Source organism: Barbus barbus (genome assembly GCF_936440315.1).
Source record: "Barbus barbus genome assembly, chromosome: 5".
Classification (NCBI taxonomy): domain Eukaryota; kingdom Metazoa; phylum Chordata; class Actinopteri; order Cypriniformes; family Cyprinidae; genus Barbus; species Barbus barbus.
In genome coordinates this window covers 2,361,301-2,388,033 of record NC_136733.1, presented here as the reverse complement: position 1 = coordinate 2,388,033, position 26,733 = coordinate 2,361,301, and the positions used below count along the sequence as shown (strand labels likewise).

The 26,733-nt window shown below is 36.1% G+C and overlaps 2 protein-coding genes across 3 annotated transcripts in view; one reads left to right on the top strand and one right to left on the bottom strand.

Annotated features, from left to right (window-relative positions):
* Positions 1–26,733, top strand: part of LOC306870355 (ras-specific guanine nucleotide-releasing factor RalGPS1-like) — a 128,825-nt gene that overhangs the window by 57,743 nt on the left and 44,349 nt on the right. For both annotated transcript variants that reach the window (XM_079417582.1, XM_079417583.1), the window contains exon 8: positions 2,875–3,001. In XM_079417582.1, the coding sequence (XP_079273708.1) occupies positions 2,875–3,001 (127 nt within the window). The remainder of the gene's footprint in view (positions 1–2,874; positions 3,002–26,733) is intronic.
* On the bottom strand, positions 7,310–25,977 carry LOC306869564 (angiopoietin-related protein 2-like). Its single transcript, XM_079416322.1, has 5 exons — positions 25,560–25,977; positions 20,543–21,539; positions 14,395–14,588; positions 11,313–11,583; positions 7,310–8,626 (listed from the first exon to the last, which is right to left on the bottom strand). The coding sequence occupies exons 2-5, from the start codon at positions 21,513–21,515 to the stop codon at positions 8,427–8,429; spliced, it is 1,638 nt and encodes a 545-aa protein (XP_079272448.1). The 5' UTR covers positions 21,516–21,539; positions 25,560–25,977; the 3' UTR covers positions 7,310–8,426.

Below are 26,733 nucleotides of genomic sequence, written 5' to 3'. Positions count from 1 at the left end.
TAGAAATGCCAAGGTCATGGGTTCGATTCCTAGAGAATGCATGAAGTGATAAAATGTCAACTTTGAATGCAGTTTAAGTCAATTTAGATAAAAGTATCCGCTAAATGAATAAGTCTAAAAGTAATTGTCTAGTTGGATGTAAAATTTAAAATAATTGTGTTTCTCTGATCAACCCTAACCATTTCATTTGCATGTATCAATCATTATCGGTACAATTAAATTACAATAAAATTCAGACACTTAAAAGTATTGTTTTAGAAGATACTTTTTGTACACTTTTTCATGTATGTAAACTAGCTAAATAAATAAATAAAATCAATAAATAAATAAACAGCCAAACAGTAAGATTTATTTATTTGTTATTTAGCAAGAATGCATTAAATTGATCAAAAGTGACAATATATAGACATTCATAATGTCACAAAAGATTTCTATTTCAAATAAATGCTGTTCTTTTTATGAATTCCTGATATGATTTCCTGAAATCCTGATGTTTCCACAAAAACATGAAGCAGCGCAACTGTTTTCAGCATTAATAATAATCAGAAATGTTTCTTGAGCAGCAAATCAGTATATTAGAATGATTTCTGAAGAATCATGTGACACTGAAGACTGGAGTAATGATGCTGAAAATTCAGCTTTGATCACAGGAATAAATTACCTTTTAAAATATATTCAAATAGATATCAGGTATTTTGAATTGCAAAAATATTTCACAATTTTTGCTGTATTTTTGACTAAATAAATGCAGCCTTGCTGAGCATAGGAGACTTCTTTCAAAAACAACTTTTGAACAGTATTGTATACTTAATTAATTCTGAGACCTTTTGCCAATAACGTATGTGTTAGCATTTTTTTTTTTTTTTTTTTTTTTTTTTTTTTTTTTTTTGTAGAGCTGTTGTCTGAATTGAGTTCCTTGATTTGCGTGTTGATGTTTCCTTGTCAACGTCTTGAGCTCAAGTGCTCCACAGCTCTGTGATTTGCCTGCAGTTTTCTGCAGTAGTCAGTGGAATTTCAAATGTGTCTATTTCTTCCCATCATGAGGTATTTACCACTGCAAATGTACAAGCCTTTAGCATTTTCCCCCAGAGCCTCGTAAACCAATGAGATTGCGGCTTCCATGAGCTCATGGCGTGACCTCATGGCCGGAGTCATTATTAATGAGGCACATGTATGGAGGCGCGAGTGTCTCCTGAGTTTTGCATCATATACTTGCTTTGGCTTTGGAGTTTTTGGTTGTATTTTGTAAGAAGCTGGGTGGGCAAAGGTTCAGTATAAACTATTAAACCTATTGGGAAAAGCAAGCCCAAATGTTTAGATGTTTTGCAATTGTTCCGTTTGGTTTTCAATTCTTCTCTGATCCGCAGGTTGTTCATTCACTCGAGACGGGCTGCTAGAAGCCATTTGTTTGCATTTGCTCTGTGTGTTGAGAAGGTCCCTCTTTATGAACCACCAGCTGTGCTTATTCAGGGTCCCACATTCGATTTTTAAGCCTCTTGAAATGCTGTTTTAACCATTTGTTCTCATTAAGGGTCATGCATATTCATGAAATGTTTCAACGCAAAGTGTTTTGGAAAGATTTTACGAATTTTGCTTACATCGATTTTGTTAGGGGTCAAATTGACCTCCATTGGTTTCCAAGCAATTTGCCAAAAATCAAGGCTTTGAAAAACAGCAGAGTCTGGTAAAAATCAAAAAACCTTTTATTGTAGCTTGCCAAACATAAAATATGAATTGCATGAGAGCTTGTGAAACTTTAAACTCAGTTCACTTGAAACTGAAGACTTGTCAGATGAAGAATTCAATGTTTCTTCATCTGTTTGAGTTTCACTGTCAGAAAGAAATCTGTGAAAGGATGTTTTTGGTTGATGGTTTGTTGGATCTTAGTCACTTGTCTGTTGTAGCTCTGAAAAGTGTGAGAAACCCATTTTACCCTCATAAGGGTTTGAGAACTAGACATAAGAAGGCAAGTACAAATAACAATAAATTCTACTAAGTACAAATAATGTTGGATATTAATTAAACTTAGTTGTGGTTATTTTCACTTCGGTGTACAAATAGTCACAAAGTATTTGATAAAAAAAATAACTTTTTTATTATTATTTTGTCTGTGCAGTTGATTTTTAACATAAAAATATATTATATTATAATATATATGTCTTTTTTTATGTCTGACAACCTGCAGTAGAGTTCTTGTTTGTTTGTTTGTTTGTTTGTTTGTTTACATGATTCTTTCATGTGTTTCAGTGTTGATTTCTGGTGAATTACATGTAAACCACAACACAAGTATCCAGATTTTTATCAAAAAGAGAGGGTTAAATCTTCTGTAACCTGCAGTCCTCAGCCACTCATTCCCATTTAATGAATGTAAATGGGCATCAAGCTAAAAAATAAGTCCATATGAGACTTGAGACCTATGTTGAGCCATCAGATGTTCAGATCTGGCTTTTGATCTATGCTTGGAAAGAAAAATGTGTCGGATTTACTTTTTAAATATTTTCACTCAGATATTGCTATTAAATTTCACAGATAATTAAACTGAAATGGCAAGTAACAGAATTACACATGTAAGTTTCAAGTAAAACTGTCAAATGCTTTTGGTTTATAACTTACTATACACTGTAATTCAAAAATGCATATAATGGATTCTGCAGACTTCATGTTTTCTGTGCTGATTTTTGGGTAAAAAAAATGGTGTGCAGAATTGATTTAAACATGGTCAAATGTTTTAAATGGAGCGCTGCACTCTTATTTATAGCTGAGAACAATCATGTTAGTCATATTTAAGAAACATGAAAATGGAGAAGGATTGGTGTTGAATTATTGTTTATAGTAGCTTCTGATCAGTGCCGCAACTTTCCTGCTTTCCTTCAGCTGATCAGTCGGAAGGACAAGGCAACGTTTGAGAAGCTGGACTATCTGACCTCCAAAGATGAGAACTGTGCCAGGATGAGAGAGTACATCCGCTCCCTCAAGATGGTGCCCTGCATCCCTTACCTGGGTGAGTCCTCATCTGTCTGCTCTCTCCAAACGTGCTTTACTTCACCTTCCAGTGGTGTAAATGAACCGGAAGAATGATCTTTTTAACATTTGACTGACCGAGGGATCAGGGTTTGTCTGGTTACTGCCGTCCTGTTTGCCCCTGCTGGTAGATTCTGTAAATACATCATATGGAAATCTTTCTGCAATGTCAGCTGTTCAAAAGTAGCATGTACTCAGATGAATTTGCTTGTCATGCAACATTTACAGTACTACCGTTTAAAATTTGGGGTTGGTACGAATTTTATGTTTTATAAAGAAGTCTCTTCTGCTCACCAAGGCTGCATTTATTTGATCAAAACACTTTAAAAACAGTAATATTGTGAAATAATATTACAGTTTAAAATAACCATTTATTTTAATAAATAATTTATTCCTGTAATGCAGAGCTGAATTTTCAGCATCATTACTCCAGTCTTCAGTGTCACATGATCCTCAGAAATCATTCTAATATACTGATTTGATGCTCAAGAAACATGATTATTATTATCAATGTGCTGTTTCGTATTTTTGTGAAAAACATATTTCTTTGGATAGAAAGTTCAAAAAACAACATTTACTTGCAATATAAATGTATTTGTGATTATGAAGAATGTTTTTTTGTTTAGTTTTTTACTGCATTCAGGATGCTTTCAATTTAATGCATCCTTGCTGAATACAAGTATTAATTTCTTTGAAAAAAAATTTGAACGGCAGTGCATATATTGATATTATTTAACTGTATTATGGTACGTTTTATTAGTACCTGATTCTTTTTTAGAGATTCATAAAAGCTTGAAAAAGACGACTTATGTCTATATTTATACGTGTAATGTATCTCATTTGGACATTTGAACATATTGAGACATTGAGTCATCGTTTCATAAATACATTTCATTCATGAACAGATGTGTGTCTAGCTAAATCATTCATGAAAACATTCTGATGTAAAATGTCACGTTCAATTCAACGCCGCAGTTTACGTAAGAATATAGAAATTGTTCATGTTTCGTGGGGATAAATGTTTGTACTTAATTGTATTGTTTCATTAAATGTGTGGAAATCTACAAGCTCTGTTTTCTCAGCGTTTAGATTTCTGATTTAATCCTTGAGCTCTTGTTTTAAAGAATATCATGGCAATTTTGGTAATTTCACAAAGTTTCTAAAACATAATGATAGCATGCATAATGCATGCTTTTTCAATATGATATCTTCCTTGGAACAAGTACTCTCAGCGTTTAAATATGAAACATGCATTTCAGATTAGTTTTTTATTTTTATTTTAGGCATTTGTCAGTGTTTTCCCATGTTCTCTCACTCTAATGCACATTGAACCCCATTGTTTGTGCTCTGAACTCTGTCAGAGAGATCACAGACGTATGGTTCTCATTACTTCACAGATTCTCAGTTAGTCTAGAGACTCAACAATAAATTGATTCCAAACCCCTCTGTGCTGTTACAAGGATATCAGTGATCAGGGGAAGCTATGGAAACTATTTCTCATATTCCTCAGCACTTACCCATTTACAGCTGCTGTTCTGATTTAACTCAAATTGGGTGAAGATGGAGGGATACACGTATTAAAAGCTCATATCAGGTAGTCTGTGTTTGATTTATATACATGTTACAAGCGCTGTTTCTTTAGGTTTGTCTAAGTATTTCTTGGACAGAATGTACTCATGTTCTTGCCGTTCTTGGACATGTAGTTGGTAGATTTATGCACCAAAATCATTAACTAAACAAAGTATTATCCTGGGGCGATTCTACGATTTTCATTTTAGGGGGCTCAGCCCCCAATGAGGGTATAACAATAAAAATTATTAAATAATTACCGAATTGGATAACATTTGAGTACTGAATAAGCCAAATACAAGTGTTTCTGTTAACACACACACACCTGTTTACTGTAGAAACACAACATTTTACTGTTTGCATTTCTAGTACAAACCTCTTTCTTTAGCTCAAGTATACAAACCTCTTATGCTCAAGTACTGTCTGTCACTGTCTTTAATCATTTCTGTGCATGACTGTATGGTAGTTAATGCCACGTGCCCAGTAATATGTTTTATATTGAAAGTTAAATTTTCAAATGAAAATAGCAACATGATCGTTTTATAACTTATGTGTTCATATGTGTTAAGGACACAGCTGTGGTGTAACGAGGGGTGAACGCAGCGAAAACTTTACAGTAGATGGGAAACCGATTGCTCCCCCGTGACATTTTGTAAACTGTTTTTATGACAAAGAACTGCACAGATGCAGATATTATAACAATCTATCAATAAACACACACCTGGTCCTCTGTTTCTCGCTCTGTGCACTGAAAGACGGGGAGGAGACGAAGTCTGCCGCTTCATATGAAATTTAAAGGGGACTCATGAAATTTGTGTACAGTTTATGGAGCTAATCGCAAAATTTTTAGGAGAGCCGAGGAGAAATTTAAGGTAAAGCCCCCTAAAAATGGCCTAATGAAGCCCATGGTATTATCCACCTTGCATCTTATTCTGGCCAAAAAAATTTCACTATTTTAATAAGAGATTGTTTGTCTGACATGTAAGCGACAAACCACTGTTTTAGTTTTTATCTGCCATTTGGTCTGAAATACAGTAATAATTGGCTGGCCAATAAAAGTGTTGAGAAACAACATTTCTTCCTTCCTGTGTGCATTATGTCTGTGGGCTCTGACATTGTTATTTTGGACTAAAAAGTGGTGCTGTTTTTTAATTATTTGTTCATTTAGTGAAGGTGGAAGAACACAGTTCTTACATTTATGGTTTTAGCAGGTGCTTTTATCAGAAGTGACTTCCAAAAGAGGAACAAAATCAATTTGTCACTGAGCCAATAATATTCGGAATATGCAAGGATATTTTGACAACTAGATTAGGAAGCAAACTAGATATTAATCAGCACATCATCGTTTTTCGAAAATTGGAAATCGATTGACAGCCCTACTAAAAAGCCTAAAAGAATGCACCATGAAACAAGGGGTGTTTAATATGAGAACTGACTGACCCCAGCACAATCTTATGCTTTATACATAAACTTACTAATACCTTCATGTGTTGATGTGACCCAGCACATGGTATTCGGAGTATGTAATTGTCCTAGTGCCCTTGAAATGCCCTGTCGTGCTGAACAGTCAGCGTGTTGTTCTCTCTTTTACATCTGCTTTTTTTGTCCATTACTTGCAGTCATGTGAATCTGCTTACAGTAAACATGGACAGAATTCCACAGAAGCTCTCATTATCTGTTGCACACTTCTCTTAAAAGCTCTTTAGTAAGTTCATCCCAAAATGAAAATGTGTTTGAAATTTGTAGATGTAGTATGTTTCTTCATTGGAACAAAGTTAGCATTCCATAACTTGCTCACCAATGGATCCTCTGCAGTGAATGGGTGCCGTCAGAATGAGAGTCCAAACAGTCCCAAATTTGTACTGTTTTCACATCTAAATGGTGATGTGCATATTTATCTTCTGATTGAGATGAGGCAATGTTTTCACTGAAGAAAAATATTATTGATAGAGGAAGTAGCGGTATGTAGTTAAAAATGTCTTTGATGCATTTGTACACTTTTCACTTCTCAAGACATTACTGGACTGGAGTGGTGTGTATTATTGTGATGTTTTTATCAGCTGTTTGGACTCTCATTCTGACGGCACCCATTCACTGCAGAGGATTCGTTGGTGAGCAAGTGATGTAATGCTACTTTCTGCCAAATCTGATGACGAAACAAACTCATCTACATTCTGGAAGGCCTGAGGGTGAGTAAATTTTAAGCAAATGTTCATTTTTGGGTGAACATAGAAAATATGTTCCTGATCTTGATTCAACAATCATGTTATTCTAAGGACTTTCCCCTCTGATCACCTGTACTTTTTACAATTCAGTTCATATCTGATTAATAAAATAAATCCCAGCATTCTATTTTGCCTCAACAATATCAATTGCTTTACATTACAGAAATAAAATGGCTTGCAAATGCCAATTTAATAATTTCATACTTGACTGTAATGTATTTTCCAGTCATTTACAAGCCTTTCCTCATTTAAAAAACGAATGTTAATGACAACGTTTTCATTTGTAATGATTGAAGTTTGAGCAGCAAAGGTTTGGGTCTGTTCTCTTGGGCTCTCTTGAGTCTCCCGTAGGGCCCTTTAGAGCCTTTAGTTGCTTGTACAAGTGAAAACATTGAGGTTTGAACTCAGTCTGTTGTGTTTATGATGTATTGTAGTCTATAGGGCAAGACTTGTATGTTTTTTGCAGCTGAACTCAAAAGGTCTTACTCCGTAGTAGCTGTACATAATTTATTGGAAAATTCTGTAAGTACAAAACACAACCATACTTTGCATTATAAAAACACTCACTCACAGTTTCTATATACAAATGGTTTCAAAACAGCACTCAGTCTAAAGGACCAGAGTGAAATCATTCATGGGCATATGAATGCAGAGCACAATGTTGCACTAAAACAATACTATACAAGACATACATTAGCGTTTGTGATTTGTGCAGAGGCTTTGCTTTTGTGGTTTAAAGGTGTTCATTGAACCAAGTCATGCCTTTTAAATTACAAATGAGTGAGAAAATAGATGCATACACAATGACTAGATTTACCTCTGACTGTCAACAGAAATGTATTTTTTTTGCATGAGAAATCCTATGTAGTCCACTTCAAGGCACAATGTACTGTACCAATTCACATCTCCTAAGCTAAATTCATCTAGTAAAGAGGTGCATAGACTATGACTAGCCTATATTTACCTCTAAATTATGACAGAAGTTTAATTTTTGCATCAGAAATACGGTTTAAGATGTCCAAAATCCTGGGCACAATTGTACTGTAGCGTACCCTGTATTTGGAAGTCAATGCTAGAAACCGATCAAATGAGAATCTATATGTTCAAATGCCTCCATTAGTACGTCACAGGTCATGTTTTATAGCACTAATGTAAACTCAAAATTACAGTTCTTCAAGGTTAGACTTCTTACAGTAAGAATAAGTTGACCGGATGCCTGTTAAGATCAGGTCGCATAAACATACAGACCATTTTAAGCACTCTTGTAAGGATGCACACAAAGCTGTTCAGCTTCCAAATCATGTGGAACCTGAGTTGCCAGGTTTGTCTGACTGAAGTTTTTCTAGTATTTTCACTTGGTCTTCAGTGTCCACATTGCCTGGACACCATTGGGAGGAATCCCAAGAAGACATGAGTTGTGTCTCCTTCATGAAATGATTGCACTTTCTGGATTTGCATATCTATGACTGCATATTATGAATTTGTAACAAAGTAAACAATCAATAATTAACAAAAAAAAAAAAACATTAACATTGCACTTTTTACAGCTTTTGGGGGGGGGGGGGGTTGAGTTATGACGCATCAGACTTGCGTTTTCCTTCACGTGACGTTCTAATGGAAAGTGTTTGGATTCGGTCGGATCATCATAGTGACCTTCTTCAAGGAATACGATCCTCCGCGGAACTCGGCCCAGTAAACTCCATCCTGGTAGCGGCTGCGGTAATGGCCACCGCGGTACCACACGCCGTTCAGGTTGGAGTGGGCGCAGGCGTTGTACCACCAGCCACCCTTCTGATAGTGGGCACAGTTTCCTGTATGAGAGGAAATGAGGTATTTGAGCAAGTGAACTCTGGTTGCATTCCAAATGGCACACTATACACTTGTGCACTATGTATTTATGCACTGTGTGCTCAACTGTGTAGTGTATGAATTTTGATTCATGTGCGTTTTTCTCAAGATAATCATTACAAATGAACACCTTCATGAATTTTGAAGCCTACAATAAATAAAATCGCAAAAATTAAATAGCTAAACGTGGACTATAAACAAACTACACCATGGTCACATGACTTCAACATCACCACCACCATAGCTTCCGACTACACTTCCAATCTTTATTTAAAATTGGAAAGTTTGAGATGCAATAGTTTTCTAGATTGTGACTATAAACTAAGCAAGGCTTTGAGAATGATTAGTGAGTGATGTTTAATATCCCTGGCAAACAACCACATTTTCAGACACAAAAAGCTTAAAAAACACTAGTGGGGTGTTACTGATCAGATACTATTATAGTTTTTATTAAAAATTTCAATCAGTTTTTATTTGATATTTTCCATTTTTCATTTGAAAATTTTAGTATGTTTTAGTTGTATTATTTTTTATTTGTGTTTGTGTGTGTGTGTGTGTGTGTGTGTGTGTATACAGGTGCATCTCAGAAAATTAGAATATGGTGAAAAAGTTATTTCAGAAAGTGAAACTTTCATATATTTTAGATTCATTACATGTAAAGTAAAACACTTCAAAAGTTTTTTAGTTTTAATTTTGATGATTAGAGCTCACAGCTCATGAAAGTCAAAATCCAGTATCTCAAAATATTAGAATATTTCCTAAGATCAATCAAAAGAAGGATTTGCAAAACAGAAACGTTCAAGTTCTTTAAAGTATGTTCATTTATGCACTCAATACTTGGTCGGGGGTCCTTTAGCACAAACTCCAGCATCAGTGAGGAATGGCATGGAAGCGATCAGCCTGTGGCTCTGCTGAGGCACTATTGAGCCTTCAGCTCATCTGTATTGTTGGATCGACTGTTTCTCATCTTTCTCTTGAAAATATCCCATAGATTCCATACGGGGTTCAGGTCAGGCATGTTGGCTGGCCAATCAAGCACAGTAATATCATGGTCAGCAAAGCACTTGGAAATGGTTTTGGTAGTGTGGGCAGGTGCTAAAGTCCTGCTGGAAAAGGAAATCAGCATCTCCATAAAGCTTGTCAGCAGATGGAAGCATAAAGTGCTCCAAAATCTCCTGGTAGACGGCTGCATTGACTCTGGACTTGATAAAACACAATGGACCAACACCAGCAGACGTCATGGCAGCCCAAATCATCACTGACTTCAGAAACTTCACACTGGACTTCAAGCAGCTTGGATTCTGTGCCTCTCTAGTCTTCCTCCTGACTCCAGACATTGATTTCCAAATGAAAAGCAAAATTGACTTTTATCTGAAAAGAGGACTTTGGAGCACTGAGCAACAGTCCAGTTCTTTTTCTCCTTAGCCCAGGTAAGACGCTTCTGACGTTGTCTCTGGTTCAGAAGTGGCTTGGTAGCTCTTTTCCTGAAGACGTCTGAGCGTGGTGACTCTTGATGCACTGACTCCAGCTTCAGTCCACTCCTTTTGAAGCACTCCCAAGTGTTTGAATCAGCTTTGCTTGACAGTATTCTCAAGCTTGCAGTCATCCCTGTTGCTTGTGCACCTTTTCCTACCCAAATTCTTCCTTCCAGTCAACTTTGCATTTAATATGCTTTGATACAGCACCCCTTGAACAGCCACCCCTTTCAGTAATGACCCTCTGTGACTTACCCTCTTTGTGGAGGGTGTCATTGATTGTCTTCTGAATCATTGCCAAGTCAGCAGTGTTCCCCATTATTGTGGTTTCAAAGAACAAGAGATACCCTGAATTTATACTGTAGAGATGGTCATTAATTGAAACTCAAATGTAAATATTCTAATATTTTGAGATACTGATTTTTGACTTTCATGAGCTGTAAGCTCTAATCATCAAAATTAAAACAAAAAAAACTTTTGAAGTGTTTTACTTTACATGTAATGAATCAGGAATATATGAAACTTTCACTTTTTGAAATAAGGTACAAGAAAAAATTTACTTTTCCACCATATTAAAATTTTCTGAGATGCACCTGTGTGTTAACAAATAATTTAAATGTTAACAAATAATATATATATATATATATATATATATATATATAGTTTTATTAAAAAAAATTTGTTAACATTTATTTTATTTCAAGTAATGATTATTTAATAGTTTTAATTTTATTTTCAATTGAACTACACAGTAAAAATAAATAGTTATTTTTAAGTTTACTCAATTTAATTGTTAAGTTGTACTACATCTTGGCTGTATGAGTTGACTGTACTCAACGTTTTAAAGTAGCACAAACTTTTTTTTAAGTTGAAACAACTTTTCATATATTATTTTTAATACAGTGTATAATAATCCTTTTACTGATGTATTTTATGTTGTAAAATAAAACGTGAAAATATCTTGTTAACCACAGACCTTATTTAACCAAAACCCTTTAAAAAAATACTTTGATTTTGGGATGATGGACCCGGAAGTTCAATAATACAAGCTTGTTTCTGTATTTTAGTAACCTGCAAATTTTAAAGCACTTATTGGACAGTGAACCTGTGTAAAGCAGTTGGTTGTGATGGGGACGTGTCCCCCGCAATATTCAGAGTAGTGCTGGTTTGATACCTGTGTACGCGTCGTGATCTCTGTCCAGGGTGGTGAACTGTTTCCCGTTGTGCCAGGTGAGCGAATCCCCGGCATTTCCATGGTAGCGGCCCACCCGCAGCCTGTAGAAATCCGCCTCCGTCTCCAAACGGAAACTGGCGTATTCTGCAAACGTCTTCCTGCCAGACCAGTCCTCCAGCGTCACCAGCAGCTTATAGTTGCCCTGGTTGGTCAGCCAGTAGATGTTCTCCAAACCAAGCCAGTATTCACCATCGATGTTCCCAAATCCTTGCTAAGATAGAAAAGACAAAAAAGAGGTTGTTACTCAAACAGTTCCAGCTCAAAACAATACAAAAAATATATACGTTATACAATTCTTTAACCCTCTCATGCATGATGTCCACTGCAGTCAATGGTTATCAAAGCTTTAATGTTACCTCCTTAATCATAATTCTATATCACTGTTGTCTTGTTTTTGTATATATTTATGAAAGATGAGATATATTTACTTGCAACACAAATTCATAATTTTTGTTTCTGTTAAATCATAATAGCTGAAGAAAGTGATGCATTAAGTACCACAGAAATATTAGCTATTTTCTGTTACAATGCAGAGATGTGTAGCTCTCTCAAAATACATTATTTTGGGGAAATATGGGTGTGTGTAATTGTTATATTTGATATGATTTTGTTTTTATATGTAATATTTTATTATTATATATTTTTTAAATATATAAATACATATGTACAGTGAAATGCACTGACAATTTATTTTGTGGCGTATCATTTTTATTCATAAATGTTCACGCTCATTCTTGTTTATACGCATTTTGTCAGATCTTGAATCCTGCCAGATGATGAACTCCAGCGATATTGCACGCATGTGTTTGTATTTAGCCGTCTCAGCATTAGGAGTCGTTATTCATTCGGAGGAAGCAGGTCTGACCGCAGTATCTAAAACACCTGAGAACATACTGCATGTAACTAGCTGATGGTGGACAGAAATTACACATTATGTCACAGACAAGCCAGCTGAACACCTAGTATAGCGTGAGGAAACAGGAACAGAACTTACTAATGCATGTGATAAATCACCAGCTAAGACTTTCACTCCAGATGGCTGTTGTGTTACTCATTGTTTAAAGAAATAGTTCAGACAATACAATTCTGTCATTATTTCCTCGCACCCACAAGTCGTTTCAAACCTGAATGCGGTTAGTTTTTCCATGCAACACAATGAAGTCATTTTAAAGAATCTTTATGCAACATTCAATTTTGCATTCAAATCCAAAAGTGACATGTTGAGATCATTTATGCCAAAGGAATTTTATCCTTTTCACAGATGTTCATTATGAACTGCATAGAAACCATTCCTCAAAAAATTGAACCTTTCATGGAATAAAAAAAAAAAAGTTTCATGAATGCATCTTCACTCACTATTAGTTTTAGAAACGTTTTGATCAGCAATATTAGTAACACTTTAAGCTTTTATGTGTAATGCATTAAAACAAATTTATATCAGTTATTTATTTAATGGAATTTATATGTAATGCATTTTAAAATGATGTCATTTTAGTGCTTTTACACATTCAAAATGTCATTAGGACATTTCTCTTCACATTGGCTCTTCTGGTCCTGATTTCAGTTCTGGGCATTGATGACATCAACAGTGTTTCCGTCAGACAGTGTTTTTGTGGAAAAGCCCTGGCCCTTGTTTGAAAACCTTACCCATCTTGCATAACCGAATTCCTTTGACGTTTGAAAGCGATGTTCTGGATGATTTCAAAAGTCACAAAAAGCCACAGTTTGCTGTGAGACTGAACGGTTAAGACATTTTGTCATGGAAGTCTCTGAATGCACGCATGCCAGGGTTTCAGAACAATGTGTCTCTCATTACTTTAACTAACTGTGACTAAGGGAAGTTCTAGGGGAGTTCCTGCTGTTATCCAATGATTGATATCTGAAGCATTGCATACAGTTTTATCAGTGCTAAGTGATGACGTATGTATGCATGACCTCATTATAATAGCATCGTCTTCATTGGCATCATTCCCTCATAGACTTACACTAAGGGTTTTGGCGATAAACTTAGCTCACGAGACAAGACTATACATAATATTGGGTTCACAAGAATAAGACGAGATGATATTTTACACTATTTTTAAGGAATCTCAAACAGCAAAACAGTGCAGGTGCATTTGGAAATGTTTCGACTGATCATCTTGTTATGAATGACACTTCAGTTCTACAGTTCTTCGTTCAAATCTGAAGATGCATTTAGTAAAGTGTATTGCTCGGAGATGCACAACAGTTTGTTTGGAGCTATTTAGATAATATTGATGTTTATTGAACTTGTTTATTGAACGATTTGATAAAATCACATCACACATTTTCAATATTCAAGAAATAGCCATGTTTTAATATTATCACACCCCTGTTTATTACACTGTAAAAAAGTTGTTTTGAAGTTGTAAAAAAGATTATTACAGTATATTTTACAAAAAATACTATTTCAGTTCATCAGCTTTAAAATTGTTACTTTCCATCGTGAAATTTACGATCAATTTCTGAGTGAAAATTGTTTCTATACCATTTATTTTCATCGTTTGGTTGTCGTTAATACTAAGGGATATGTTGACATTTTGTATGGAAATCAACAAAATGTTAAAATTGAATCAACACTGAACTGAATTGAGCTGAATCGTGATACTGTCGTGTTCTGTAGAGCTTCTTTATAGTTGAACTACAGTAAATTTGCTTCATAAGAACTTTTGCAAACTTTGCACTTAACTTTAATTGAGTCAACATTGAACTATAAGCTGAGCTGAATAACTGCACCTATTGTTTTTAGTGCTGCTTTACAGCTGAAGTTTGTTCATAATTGAAGAACTTTGCAATAGTGTTATTTTCCAGTCTAATCATGTGAAACTGCTTTGAAGCAATCTGTATCATATAAAGCATTATATAAATAAATGTGACTGGAGCTTAATTTGTACTGAACCCAGTATATTTGTTTAAAAACATGTTATGCAACTTTACACATTATTAAGGTTATACTGCATGTTATTTCACCTCAAAATCTGAACATAAACTTCTTTCTGACCTTATACGTCTCCCAGTTTCGGAAGAAGTTGACCGATCCGTCCAAGCGTCGCTGTATGACGGTCCAGCCACCGGGGTCGTGTCTCTGGTCACACCAGACCTGCATCAGTTTGTTGGTGTTTTCCGGCTTCACCAGATACATGCCGCTGTTGGCGTGGCCTTCTTCTAGAGCCTGCAAACAGTCTTTGAACGGCCCTGTTTTGGAAAGCAACCACATGCAATATTTAAGTCATGGTTTTCTCTACAGCATCTCTGAATTTAATGTCAAAATCAAATCAGATGTGGTTTATAGCTGCTTTAGGTTATATATGGCCATCACTAGCCGTGGATCCAGCTGTTTTTGTGGATAGCTGATTAGGTTTGCTTTTCTAAGAGAACAGAATTGCGAAAGAGAGTCACTTATTGATGAGCAATGCCTGGCCAGGACCTCCGAGAGCTTGTTTTCTTTTGTCTGTTTCTGTCTGTTGAGTTTGATGCGTCCCAACTGTGTTGTGATCATTGGATTGTGGTGTTTCTTAGGTGTAAAAATGTCAAACATATTGAATGCATGATCCTGTTTGTCATGCAATTTTTGTCCTCACTGACCTCATACGGATATGCCATGCACTTATGCAACCATTGTAGCTGAGATGATGTTTTCTCATCTGGACTTTCCAGCAGCACATTTGAGGCAATGTTGTTTTCATTATGACTGCATGTTCTCCACACCTTTTTGGGCAACATACAAACTGCCCTGCTGAGAGATGGAAAATCATCTATAAAATGAACACGCTGGCTCTGCTACTGACTGAACCCATCCTGCCTCCAGCATCCCTGTAAAGGAGACTAATGAGTTTGCAAACAAGCTTCAGTCTCAGAGCCAAATCACACCTCTGTTCTCAGACGGGATCCTTCAGGTCATTGTTTCCATATTGTCTGGCCTCTTTGGGGTCTTTCTCCCAAGGTCGGAATGTTAAAGACAGTTTTTTTGTTTCCATTTGAAAGCTAATGAATTTGGTGGAAGATGCTTGGATGAGGGCAGCTGTTGAAGTAAGATTGCAGCATTTGGTACCTCTTAGAAACAGACACCAATTGCATTCAGATTTAAACAAAAGAGGCTTGTTTTGTTTGCCATGGATACATTGCAGGAGATCTGATGGAGAGTGAGCTGCATTGCCAAGATGATTTATACATTTTTATACATAAATGTATTGAACTGGATTAAATGAATAGTTCATCCAAAAATGTGCTAATAAATGTATTCACCCTCAATCCATCCAAGATGTAAATTAGTTTGTTTCTTCATCAGATTTGCAGAGATCCATCACTTGCTCAGCAATGCATTCTCTGCAGTGAATGGGTGCCGTCAGAATGAAAGTGATAAAAACATCACAATCCACACCACTCCAGTCCAACAGTTAACTTGTGAAGCCAAAAGCTGTGTGTTAGTAAGAAACAAATTCATCATTAAGACATTTTAACTTTAACCTGTCGTTTCTTGTTAAAATATGAGTCCATAATCCATAATAACGCTTCCTCCAGTGAAAAAGTCCATTCCCTGTTGCCTTTCACACCACCCACATATTTGTTTTGAACTGCTTTAGCTTGTAAACGGTGCTTGATCTGTGCATATTTCTCTACTGATTCAGACAAGTTTATTTTTTCACTGGAGAAAGCATTGTAGATAGAGGATTCATATTTTAGCTGGAAGCGACGATTTGAAGTTATAAACATCTTAATAATGGATTTGTTTCTTACTAACACAGAGCTTTTTGCTACGCAAGACGTTAACTGATGGACTGGAGTGGTGTGGATTATTGTGATGTTTTTATCAGCTGTTTAGACTCTCATTCTGACGGCACCCATTCACTGTATCCATTTAATGTAATACTACATTTCCCCAAATCTGTTCCCATGAAGAAACAATCTCATCTTGGATGGAATGAGGGTGAGTAAATTTTCTGCAAATTTCCATTTTTGGGTGAACTTTCTTTTAAGTGCGAGCATGCAAATTGTACGTCGTCAATAGAAAGTCAGGTCAAATTGATATCATACCAATTATGAACCGTATCTTACTCTAATAAAGTTACCAGATTATAGCGAGGCGTTCATCCATAGGTCAACCACTTTCAGAGAACATTGATTGAAGTTCTGTCTCAGATTATCCTTCACCTTTTGTCACGCTTGTTGATTCTCCCTCAAATGGTAATAGAAAAATACAATGGAATCTCTTCAGACGAATTTGATTCGTCACAGTTTTTGTTCTCATTAGTCTCGGACTTTTCTGTGACTGCTGTTTTTGACATTTCGATTCAGATTAGTAGATTTCTTGCTGTCTGCTGCTGAACAATCAAACATTAGATCTCCAAGGGGTACGACTGGAATCAATCTGCTTGTGACCAGATCATTTTCCAGACTATTAATGAGCAAGAGCCTTCACATCTCATGTGTAAGAGCTACTCACAGTCTGCTCTGAAATTAGTGATCTCTTTCTGAAAGCACCTTCTGTATTCTGTGTAAGTTTTTAGACAATTGGTCATCAGCCCTTTTCTGCTCTATTTTATGCATAAGAACATTTATTTAGAGCAAGTTGTCATGCAAAACCTAATTTTCACTGGTGTTCACGTTAAATGCATTGCATAAACAGGACATATAATTTCCAAAATATTGTAATAAAACAAGCTTTTAAGATTTCTTTTTTATATATTGTGCACCACAATTGAGCTTCAGACCAGTTTTGATCCACAAAAATTATTTGCATTGGAAGTTTTTTCATCCTCAAATATTTTCATATGCTGTATTGGATAAAAGCATCTGATAAATGACAAATGTTGTACATTTATGCATTTAGCTGCTGCTTTTATCCAAAGCGAACAAAGGCAATTTGTAATATTTTGCGTATCATTATATGAAATTTATGTTTGCAAGTGTAAATGGCATAAGACACTGCCAACTCTGTTGCATATGGAAACTTAGACTAAATGTGCTGTGCATATGATGAAGTAGTAAGTTGTGTTACTGGTGCAGTGTGGGATGTTTATTAGTACTGTGCTGACACATTACATGTTGTTAAGCGAGCGTGAATTTGTTAAAACAAAGCATATTAGTAAGCTGCAAGTTTTTTTTGTTGTGGGCAAAAATCTTGCTAATAACTTCCAGAGGTGTGATTTAATGGCATGTTATAAAGACAACAGGGCAACTAGATGGATTTACAGAGGACTGCAGTTGATATAGAATAGAAGCTTACTTCTGCCATGGGCTAAAAATATATTTACAAAAGTAATTGTGACCTTTTATCTCACAATTCTGAGTTTATATCTCATAATTGTTTTTGTTTGTTTTCTTTTCGCCATGGAATAAAAAAAAATTTTAAAGAGAAAGATAATTGTAACTTTTTAATAACTGCAAAATTTATCTCACAATTCCAACTTCTCAGAATTACAAGTTTATTTCTCACAGTTCTAGGTTTGTATCTCGCAATTCTGACTTTTTTCTCAGAATTGTGAGATAAAAAGTCACAATCACCTTTTTTTTATCCCATGTTGGAAATATGCTTCCATAATTTACCATGCGTGTGTGTTTTGGTGATATTATGAGGGAGATTTCAGGAAAGTGTGAACTGATACATAATAACAACCATGTACCGTCATCCTGTCATTTACCTTCCTACACTGCATTTCATTTATACAGCCATATTTGAAGCCAACAATCCTCAGTTACCACAAAGAAATTGCCGTATTGCAGAATAGTAAACGACACTTAAACAGACCCCTTCTGTCAAACCACTGATTTCTCTGCTGAATGGTGTCTGGAATCCCCCATTTAAGGACTTTAAAGTGCTTCATGTCTTTGAGGGTTTTCCCAAGATTAATGTGCACTCTTAGTTCGGAAGATGTGTTGCCAAATTATTGTGTTGTAATGGGACGGAGGCCAAGCTCCGAGTGATCAGCAGCAGGGAAATCCACGTGTTGCTTGCTTGTGTGGCTGAACTTTTAGGCTGTTTTCTTTGGAGGCGCTGATGTAACCAAACCACTTAGGCGTATCCATACTTATTTATCATACTCAGTGTGCAAAAGACAATTAACCTTGTAAATCTGCTGAAATGCGCAAGAAAAGGAAGATCGCTGGCTGCGTAATGTTTAGATGTTTCTCATTACTCACCCTGATCCTGTTGCATATACATAATGTTTTGCAGAAGCGTGCGTTGTGGAGACTTGCGTCATGATTTTGTAAGGAAATGTTTTCTTGAACATTTTTGGTAATTTAGGCATGCAGTGCTTGTTTCTTTAAGTACTTAACTATATGCTTTAACATACACTATCCTTTCAATATTTAGAAATGGATGAGGTGGAGTTTTGTACAGCCTTCTAGGAGACCAGTTAAGACCAGCAAACCATCTTAGACTGGGTTAAGATTACTTATTTATTTTAGCATTTAGCTTTCTGGATTAATTTTTTTGTGTTTTTTTTTAAATGTTTTTATAGTTTGTTGTAACTTAACAATGCAGAGCCATCACAAAATTGAGGATTTATGCTAATATTATTATAAATACGACTCTTTTTGAACTTTTGGAGGGTGCTTTAAATGATAAAACAATACCATTTTTTGGTAGCGTTTTTGACATTACAATTGGTGCAAATCAATGTGTATCTTCATGCATCCGTATATAAACCAGTCAATGATTACGCTGATTTAGAGAGATGGTTCATCCAAAAAAATGAATATTCTGTCATCGTTTCAAAGATATTTTGAAAAACAGTTTTTGTCCATATAATGAAAGCCAGCGGACCCAAAACAACATTCAACCTCATTGACTGGCATTTTATGGACAAAAAAAAAAAAATGTTCCACATAAGAAAGAAAGTCATATGGGTTTGGTTTAGTACATGGTATTAAAAGTATAGTTGACTGAAAAAAACTCACCCTTATGTTACTCCAAACCCATAAAACTTTGGTTAATCTTCAAAACACAGAGATAATCACTTTATATGATGAACAGTTTTTCATTTAATCTTATTTAGGCACGCATGTTTAAGTTTCCATATGTGATGTGCTCTGCATATGTGTGTTTATATAAAAGCTTAAAGTAAATCTGTTCATCATATGAAACAATCGTATCATCACAAGTCTTGGATTACACCACACTGATTTGTTTTATGATGCCTGGGGTGTCTGGGCTTTCTATTGAGATGAAGAAAAGCTATTAGGTTTCATAAACCCCTGTGCATCCTTAGGGACTTTTTTTTCATCATTATGCCTGTGCTAATGCAAAAATAGCAAATTGTGTATTTTTACTGCAGTTTTAATATTTCACCCTTAAATATTAATAAATAAATATTAAGGAGAAAAATATGCCCACTGAAACCCATAATGTTTTTTTTTTAAAATAAATCTGGCATTGCACAAAAATAATGCATCAAATAATGCAAATCAAAATTAATGTTATTTTCTAACCAGTGGCATGTCCATGACTATAATCATTAAAAAAATGCTTAGCATTAGTGCTGTCACACATTATGCATTTTGTTTGCATAATGTGTGTGTTCTGTGTATATTTATTATGTATAGATAAATACACACACATGAATGTATATATTTTGAAAATATTTACATGTATTTGCATGTCTATATTTATATTCATATAATTTATATTACAAATAAATATATTTAATACATAAACATAAAACATTTTTCTGAAATATATACATGTGTGTATATTGTGTAAACAAAAACCTTTATTTTGGATGCAATGTAATTGTGATTAATCGTTTGACAGCACTACTTAGCATTAAGTATATGGATTTTTTTTTCAATTAACTGTGGCATTATATAAATAAACTGGCATTTAGAGGGTTAAAACCCTGGAATTGAATGAAGTTTTGGTAGTTATGTTCAGGACTGATGTTGGTAAAAATATACTAGTGAAAGTGAAAAAAAAAAAAAAAAGAAAAAAAAAAAAAAAAATATATATATATATATTATTATTATTATTATTATTATTATTATTATTATATTTTTTTTTTTTTTTTTTTTTTTATAACATGGACATTTTTGTCCTCTAAGGACTTTTTTCAAATTGATGCACAACGGTTAAAAATATCTTAATATCTCTGATGTTTCGAAGATGGGTTTTGAACAACATGAGGGTGAGTGGTGTTGAAGAGACTCACCTGAGGGCTTATCTGTTGAGAAGCTGTGTGTTTCAGGGGCCACTGTCGGTAAAGTCGGTGGCATTGCTTTGACGTTTTGGTCGCTCTGGATTTCATTGGTGATCTGGCTGTTGTGGCGGGTGTAGGTCGGCGGGTGGAAAGGCCTGGCGGGGGAATGGTGGACCGGAGGCGGAGGTGGTTGGCGATGTTGTGGAGGCGGAGGTGTCTGTGGGAGGATTGCAGGCGGCTGGTAAGGTCGAGTTTGTCGTACAACACCGCCTCCACCTCCTCCACCACCACCAATACCAAGACCAGCACCACCTCCACCAATACCAACAAAGCCTCCTCTCCTGCATTGCTCTTCTAGCTGCACTATAAGCGCGCTCTGATTGCTGGCAAGCGATGCGAGGTGCTGGTATTTGTGCTCCAGATCCCGATAGCGTGCGGTTAACTGCTGCATCTCTGACGTGTGATTCAGCACGCGTTTCTCCAGCTGAGAAACCTCCAGCGCATTGTCTCTCTTGCGGATGATCTCGTGCAGCAGCTGCATGTAGAGCTGCGTGACCCGGGCGTTCATGTTGCGCGACTCCTTGCGAAGCAGCTTGACCTCGTTGACTACGCCGCCGTCCACCTCCACCAGCTGCTGCAGCGTCTCGATCTGCCGCCGCTGCTTGTGCAGCTCTCCGTTCAGCAGCTCCAGCTCCTGCTTGTTCACACGGTTCTCCAGCAGGGCTTCCGGCTCTTTAGAGTTCACGCAGATGGCGCCCGTGGTCTTGCGCTGGGGCACGATGAAGGTGTAGGAGCATTTGTCAGGGTCTGAGGCGCTGGGAGGGTCGGCGGAGCGCTTGGGACGACTGGCATATATGAACTCGTTTTCGAGAACGTCATCTCGGCTTTCAAACTCCTCGGCGAACCCAAGCGAACCAGAGTCAGGTCTGGACAGGGTGATGGTCAGCAGGGCCAGAAGAAAGCGCTTCAAAGTGAGGACGTTCATGGCTCTCTGAGATGTGTCTTTGTGCTGGAACATATAAGAGGTTTTGTACTCAGTAGAAATATTTATTTTGAGAAAAATGTATCCGTTTCCACCAAAAATATGAAGCAGCTCAACTGCTTTGACCATTTATAATAAGAAAAGTTTCTCGAGCTGCAAATCAGCATATTAGAACGATTTTTGGAAGATCATGTGAAACTGAAGACTGGAGTAATTATGCTGAAAATTCAGCTTTGCATCATCACAGAAATAAATTGCATTTCAATATATATTCAAATAGAAAGCAGTTATTTTAAATCACAATATTTAACTTTTTACTGTATTTTAGATCAAATAAATGCATTTTTGGGGAGCATAAATAAAATGTTATAGAAATATAAATTGATATGACATTTAACCGGGATACAAAATATTTAATTAAATACAAAAGACCAGTATTTATTGGAAATATAAATGTTTTGCAACATTTTAAATGTCTTAATTGCTATTTTTGTTATCTTTGCTTAATAAAAGCATTTAACAAAATCTTACTGACCACAAATTTTTGAACTGTAGTGTAAAAAATGAAATTTTTTTATGCATTTGGTGCAATTTTAGGGTCAACTGGGCTTCCCATGCAATCTTAAAGCAGTCGCCTGATCCAGATGCAATGCAACAGGCAGTGATGCATGTCTGACACGTGTTCATACTGTAGAATGACTTAATTAAAAAGCACTAAGGAACTAAGAGTTCCTTTTGTTAGTCCATTTATTGAATGAAATGTAAATTGATGTGAAAGCCATTAGCTAATGAAACGCATATTAACTTGTTAAAAACCTCGGAAGGTCTTTAGTGATTTTCCAGAGAGCCAATCTGTTTTGCCCAGGTAAAGCATCTGTATGTGGTGATTTATCAGATACTTTTATCCAAGGTGCATTACTCTACACCATTAGAATTACCCAATTCTAATTGCTTTTGGCCTGTGCCTTGCAGGATTTGATGCTAAAACCCTTCCAATACCTGTCTAGATCTTAAACCACTAGGCCCCACAGTGGTTTTGCTGTATAGGCAAGTTTTGCTATATACGTAAATGTTTCTGGATGTTTTTGTTTATTTCTGCTTATTGTGTCGTTGATAAGAAGGGAGAAATATGGATGGTGGATGATGTGGCCCTGTGTTTCCTGCACGGTTGTGAGCTACTGAATCTCCAGGACCACAACAAAACAACTCATATTTTAGTTGTGTTTGTATGCTCAGCATACTCTGATTCACAGACAAATGACTCATATGAACCAGTTCTTTTAATGAATTGTTCAAAAAGACCAAGAGTTATTGGTTTAAATCGGTTTGATGAAGCTTTTGCTGACACAAACTGTGAATGCAGTGATCAAATCGATCATGTAAGTTTGGTTCATTTAGTAAATGATTCATCAGCCTGATTCAAAACCAGTAACTGGTTAATATGTGAGTCTTTTTATTTGATTCATTAAAAGAATCTTTTAACGAGTCATTTGCGTGTGAATAAGATTACACTAGCTGTGGTCATTTATTGTGGCGCCGGAGACCAAATGTCATTGTCTTATCTGAAAATGCAGTTCAGCCACAGGTACCTTACAAGAGAAGCTCAAATATATATTTATTCACATGCTTACAGATTGTGCTACATAAATGCATGTTTATGGATGTTTTGTGTCAGATTTTGTTTTTGTAATCTCAGTCGTTGAATGGCTGAGTCATAGATTTACACCCCAGCACAGGAATGCTGTAATCACGGAAGGGAAAATCGATCACACGCAGGGGCCTGGTGTGGTGTGTTGTGTGAACAGACCGTCTCCCATAGCAATAGACTCAGCGCTCCATGTTTCTCATTGTGTTCATTAGTAAGGAAGAGCTCCTTCCCACTCGTTTCAGGGATTGTTTCCGAAGTAAACATTGGACAGAGAGCTAGTACTGCCGCAGGGAGGTGATATAGTTGAGACAGTATAGTTTAACACTTTTTGCTACTTTTATTTAATGCTATTTTTTTATTAACTTCATTTTAATGTCTCAATCATGTGTCTTGTGGTTTGGACTGGATGTACAAACAAACATTCATAGCCTTGAGTCAGCAAAGGAAAATATATTCCAATCAAGCAGAACATCAACACGATTGAACAAGAGCCTCAGCAAGGATCCGTAACCTCATGCTACAAACATTCTTGATGAATCATATATTCTTTAAAAATTACATAACTGTGTTAAACTTTTATTAGAGAGGTTTTTGTTGTGCATTTGTCTTGGCATTGATTTAGGAAACATGTTCACTGTCTGTTGGGTATTAGGATTTTTCCAACACTGTATTACAGTTCTTCACTGTATTCACAGTTGTTGTTGTATAACTTTTAACACATTAAAAATATCTATTTATGCATTGTTTAACTCTTTGCATCACGTAAAAATGACCATATTTATGATTCCAACTAGGAAAAAAAACATCAAAGTGACCAAAACATCAACTTACATATTAATGCACATTTTAGACTTTTACAATAATGCATATTTTACACATTGCACTTTTTGCTCTCTTTTTTTCTTCAGTTTTGCGATATAGACGGTGTTTTGGTGTCATGACCAAAAAAGCAGCACATGCATCTGTTTTGCTGTATTGAGCCCTGCCAGAATTACTTCCATAGTGTCATGCATTACGTCATTGTTCAGAATTCAAAATCTGATTTGGATTTCATGGATTTAAAATCAGATTACAATTTGAACCCGGTTGTGATGATGTCATAAGTGGACTGCCTGCTTGAGCCGCTGATGTCATTGGGGTCTCCGCTTCTCTCCGGCTCTGATTTCTCTGGCTTTCTTGGATCATCTTCAGTATGCATTAACTGTAACTTTCTTTTTCTGTCCTGTGAGTGCTGGTATTCGCTTAGGAAATGCAAATATAGTCTTTACTTTTAGACCGAAAGTGTGTCTTTTGGGCACAGATCCAGCTCTGTGATGATGTGGGATGAATTAGTTAGGAATTACTCAGTTTGATGCTCTACAACACTCTTAAAAACAAAGATTTCAAAAGGGGGGTTTTGCAGTGATGCCATAGAACCTTTTCCCACTATGAAGAACCTTTTATGGCATGGAAATGTTCTATGGAGATAGAAGGTTCTTCATGGGACCGTCACTGCCAATAAAGAACCTTTTGATTTTAAGAGTAAATGGCAAATGTGTACTAAAAACAATAGATTTTTGAACCAGTAGTTCATCATTTGCATTCATTGTTCTCTGAGAAGAACTTTCCCTGTAGATGCAACAAATGCTAAAAATATTTTGGACTGATTTTATCGGGTGATTTAACATATAAGTGAATGTCATAAGCTCTAATTGAAGGTAAATGTTCCGTCCTGACCTCAAGTCCTCCAGTACTTGAATGCATGATGTGAAGTTCAGGCAGTAATTGTTTCTGTGGAAAGTGTGATTGCATCTGCATGCTAGAGGATCATTACAACGTCAGCATGCTGAACATTTCTCACTTACACTTTTATTTGTACCAGGTACAGCATATTTTGATGAGAGTTTTGTGCATCTTTCTGCATTTGTTTACATTTAATATTTATGCATTTGGAAAATGCTTTTATCCAAAGCAACTTATTTGCATTCAAGGTAGACATTTCATCACTTCATGCATTCCCTGGGAATTGAATGACTTGGTGTACAGTTTTTCTAAAACCTTAAAAAAATTCTATGTAATGAATCTAATATTTTCTTTGTTTTGTTTAATCAAAATTAAAAAATGTAGTTGCTTGCAATTTGAGCGTCTGCTAAATGAATAAATGTAATTGCTCTTTAAATCTCAGGGTTTTCCTAATTATGGAAAACCTGGAATCGGGCTTTTTTGTCTGGCAAGTCCATGTCTGGCAAAGAAATGGAAATGAATAAAATATCACGCAAAGTCATGTTCATTTCTGCAAATTCTGTAAATAAAATATGTTTTGAAATGTTTTCATTGCATGATTTGTTAAATCACAGTATAAGGTGAAAGCCAGAGAACATGATTAATTTGACATTTGTAATCAAACAAACAGCTCCTACCAGGATAGTGTGCTGATGTTCCCGGCTCTTTCTATCTTTCGCTTTGCTTTATCCTTTTAATCTCTCTCCAGGCAGGTTGGATGTTGTCGTCCCTGAAGTGAAAGTCATCACACATCCACCACTGTCCTTTCTGCCCTTATTCTGTCCCTCTTTCTTGTTGTCCGTCCCTTGGCGTGTCTGCTGTCATAGGATGATGGGTGACAGTCTCATTTTGTGTCCTGGTGAAAAATGTTCTTTAAGTGTGGTTTAAGTTCACTCGGCGTGCCCCAGCATGTGTCTGCATGTCCTGCTGGAGTCTCTGTCCAAATGATCCTGCGGCTGCTTGCTGTTAAATGTTCACTTTGAGTGACACATTGATTTAGAGAGAGAGAGACGTCCTTAACTTCCACTGAACACAGGGAACACTCTGCTGTGTCTCCCCCCCTCTCTCTCTCTAGTTTGTGGTAATGGTGTTGTTCTTGTTTGGCTCCGCCCCTTCCCCGCCCCCTGGCACAGAAACAATGGTCATCACTATTGATACACTCTTAAAAATTTATTGGCATTGATGGTTCCGTAAAGGACCTTTAACATCCATGAAACTTTTCCAGTAGACAAAAAGTTCTTTCCATTGAAAAGAATTCTTAAGATTGATAAAATGTTCTTACACTAGGAAAAAATGGCTCTTCTGTGGCTTTGATGGGGGGGAAAAAAACCTTTTGGAACCTTTATTTTTGGTTTTCATCTATTCAAATTTGATTCCACCCTACAGTCTGTAAAGAGGCACCTTTAAAACATAAATCATATTTTTAATGGTGTCTGTTAAGGCACATTGTTCGTACTTGCTCATACTTTTTTGCTCACTGAAAAAGTGACTTCATTTTTCTTGTAACTAGATAAAATGGTATCGATAATTATCGAAGGTACTCCTTCATGGATAACAGATAAATTTATTAAAAAAAAGTTTGATACAGCGCACGATATAGGCACGTGCTACGAGTAACGCAGACAGCACACACAAACACGAACATGAGTGCTGTTCCTGGCTGTGATGAGGAGATTGTGAATTAAAAAAAAAATAGACAAATTAAAAACATTTGCATGCAAAAATGGTACAGTCGAATATTAGGTGTGCGTCAGGAGGCGTCATCAGTGGCGCGCGAGATGCAGTGATGTAAATGACATTGTTGCATTTTAA

What these genes read in the sequence shown, in the direction of transcription:
- LOC306869564 (XM_079416322.1), bottom strand. Translation starts at nt 21,515, where the DNA reads ATGAACGTCCTCACTTTGAAGCGCTTTCTTCTGGCCCTGCTGACCATC. An exon ending in GAAACTGGGAGACGTATAAG is followed by an intron (nt 11,584 to 14,394) that starts GTCAGAAAGAAG and finishes TTTCTATCTTAG; the next exon opens with CAAGGATTTGGGAACATCGA. An exon ending in AGATCACGACGCGTACACAG is followed by an intron (nt 8,627 to 11,312) that starts GTATCAAACCAG and finishes CCTCTCATACAG; the next exon opens with GAAACTGTGCCCACTATCAG.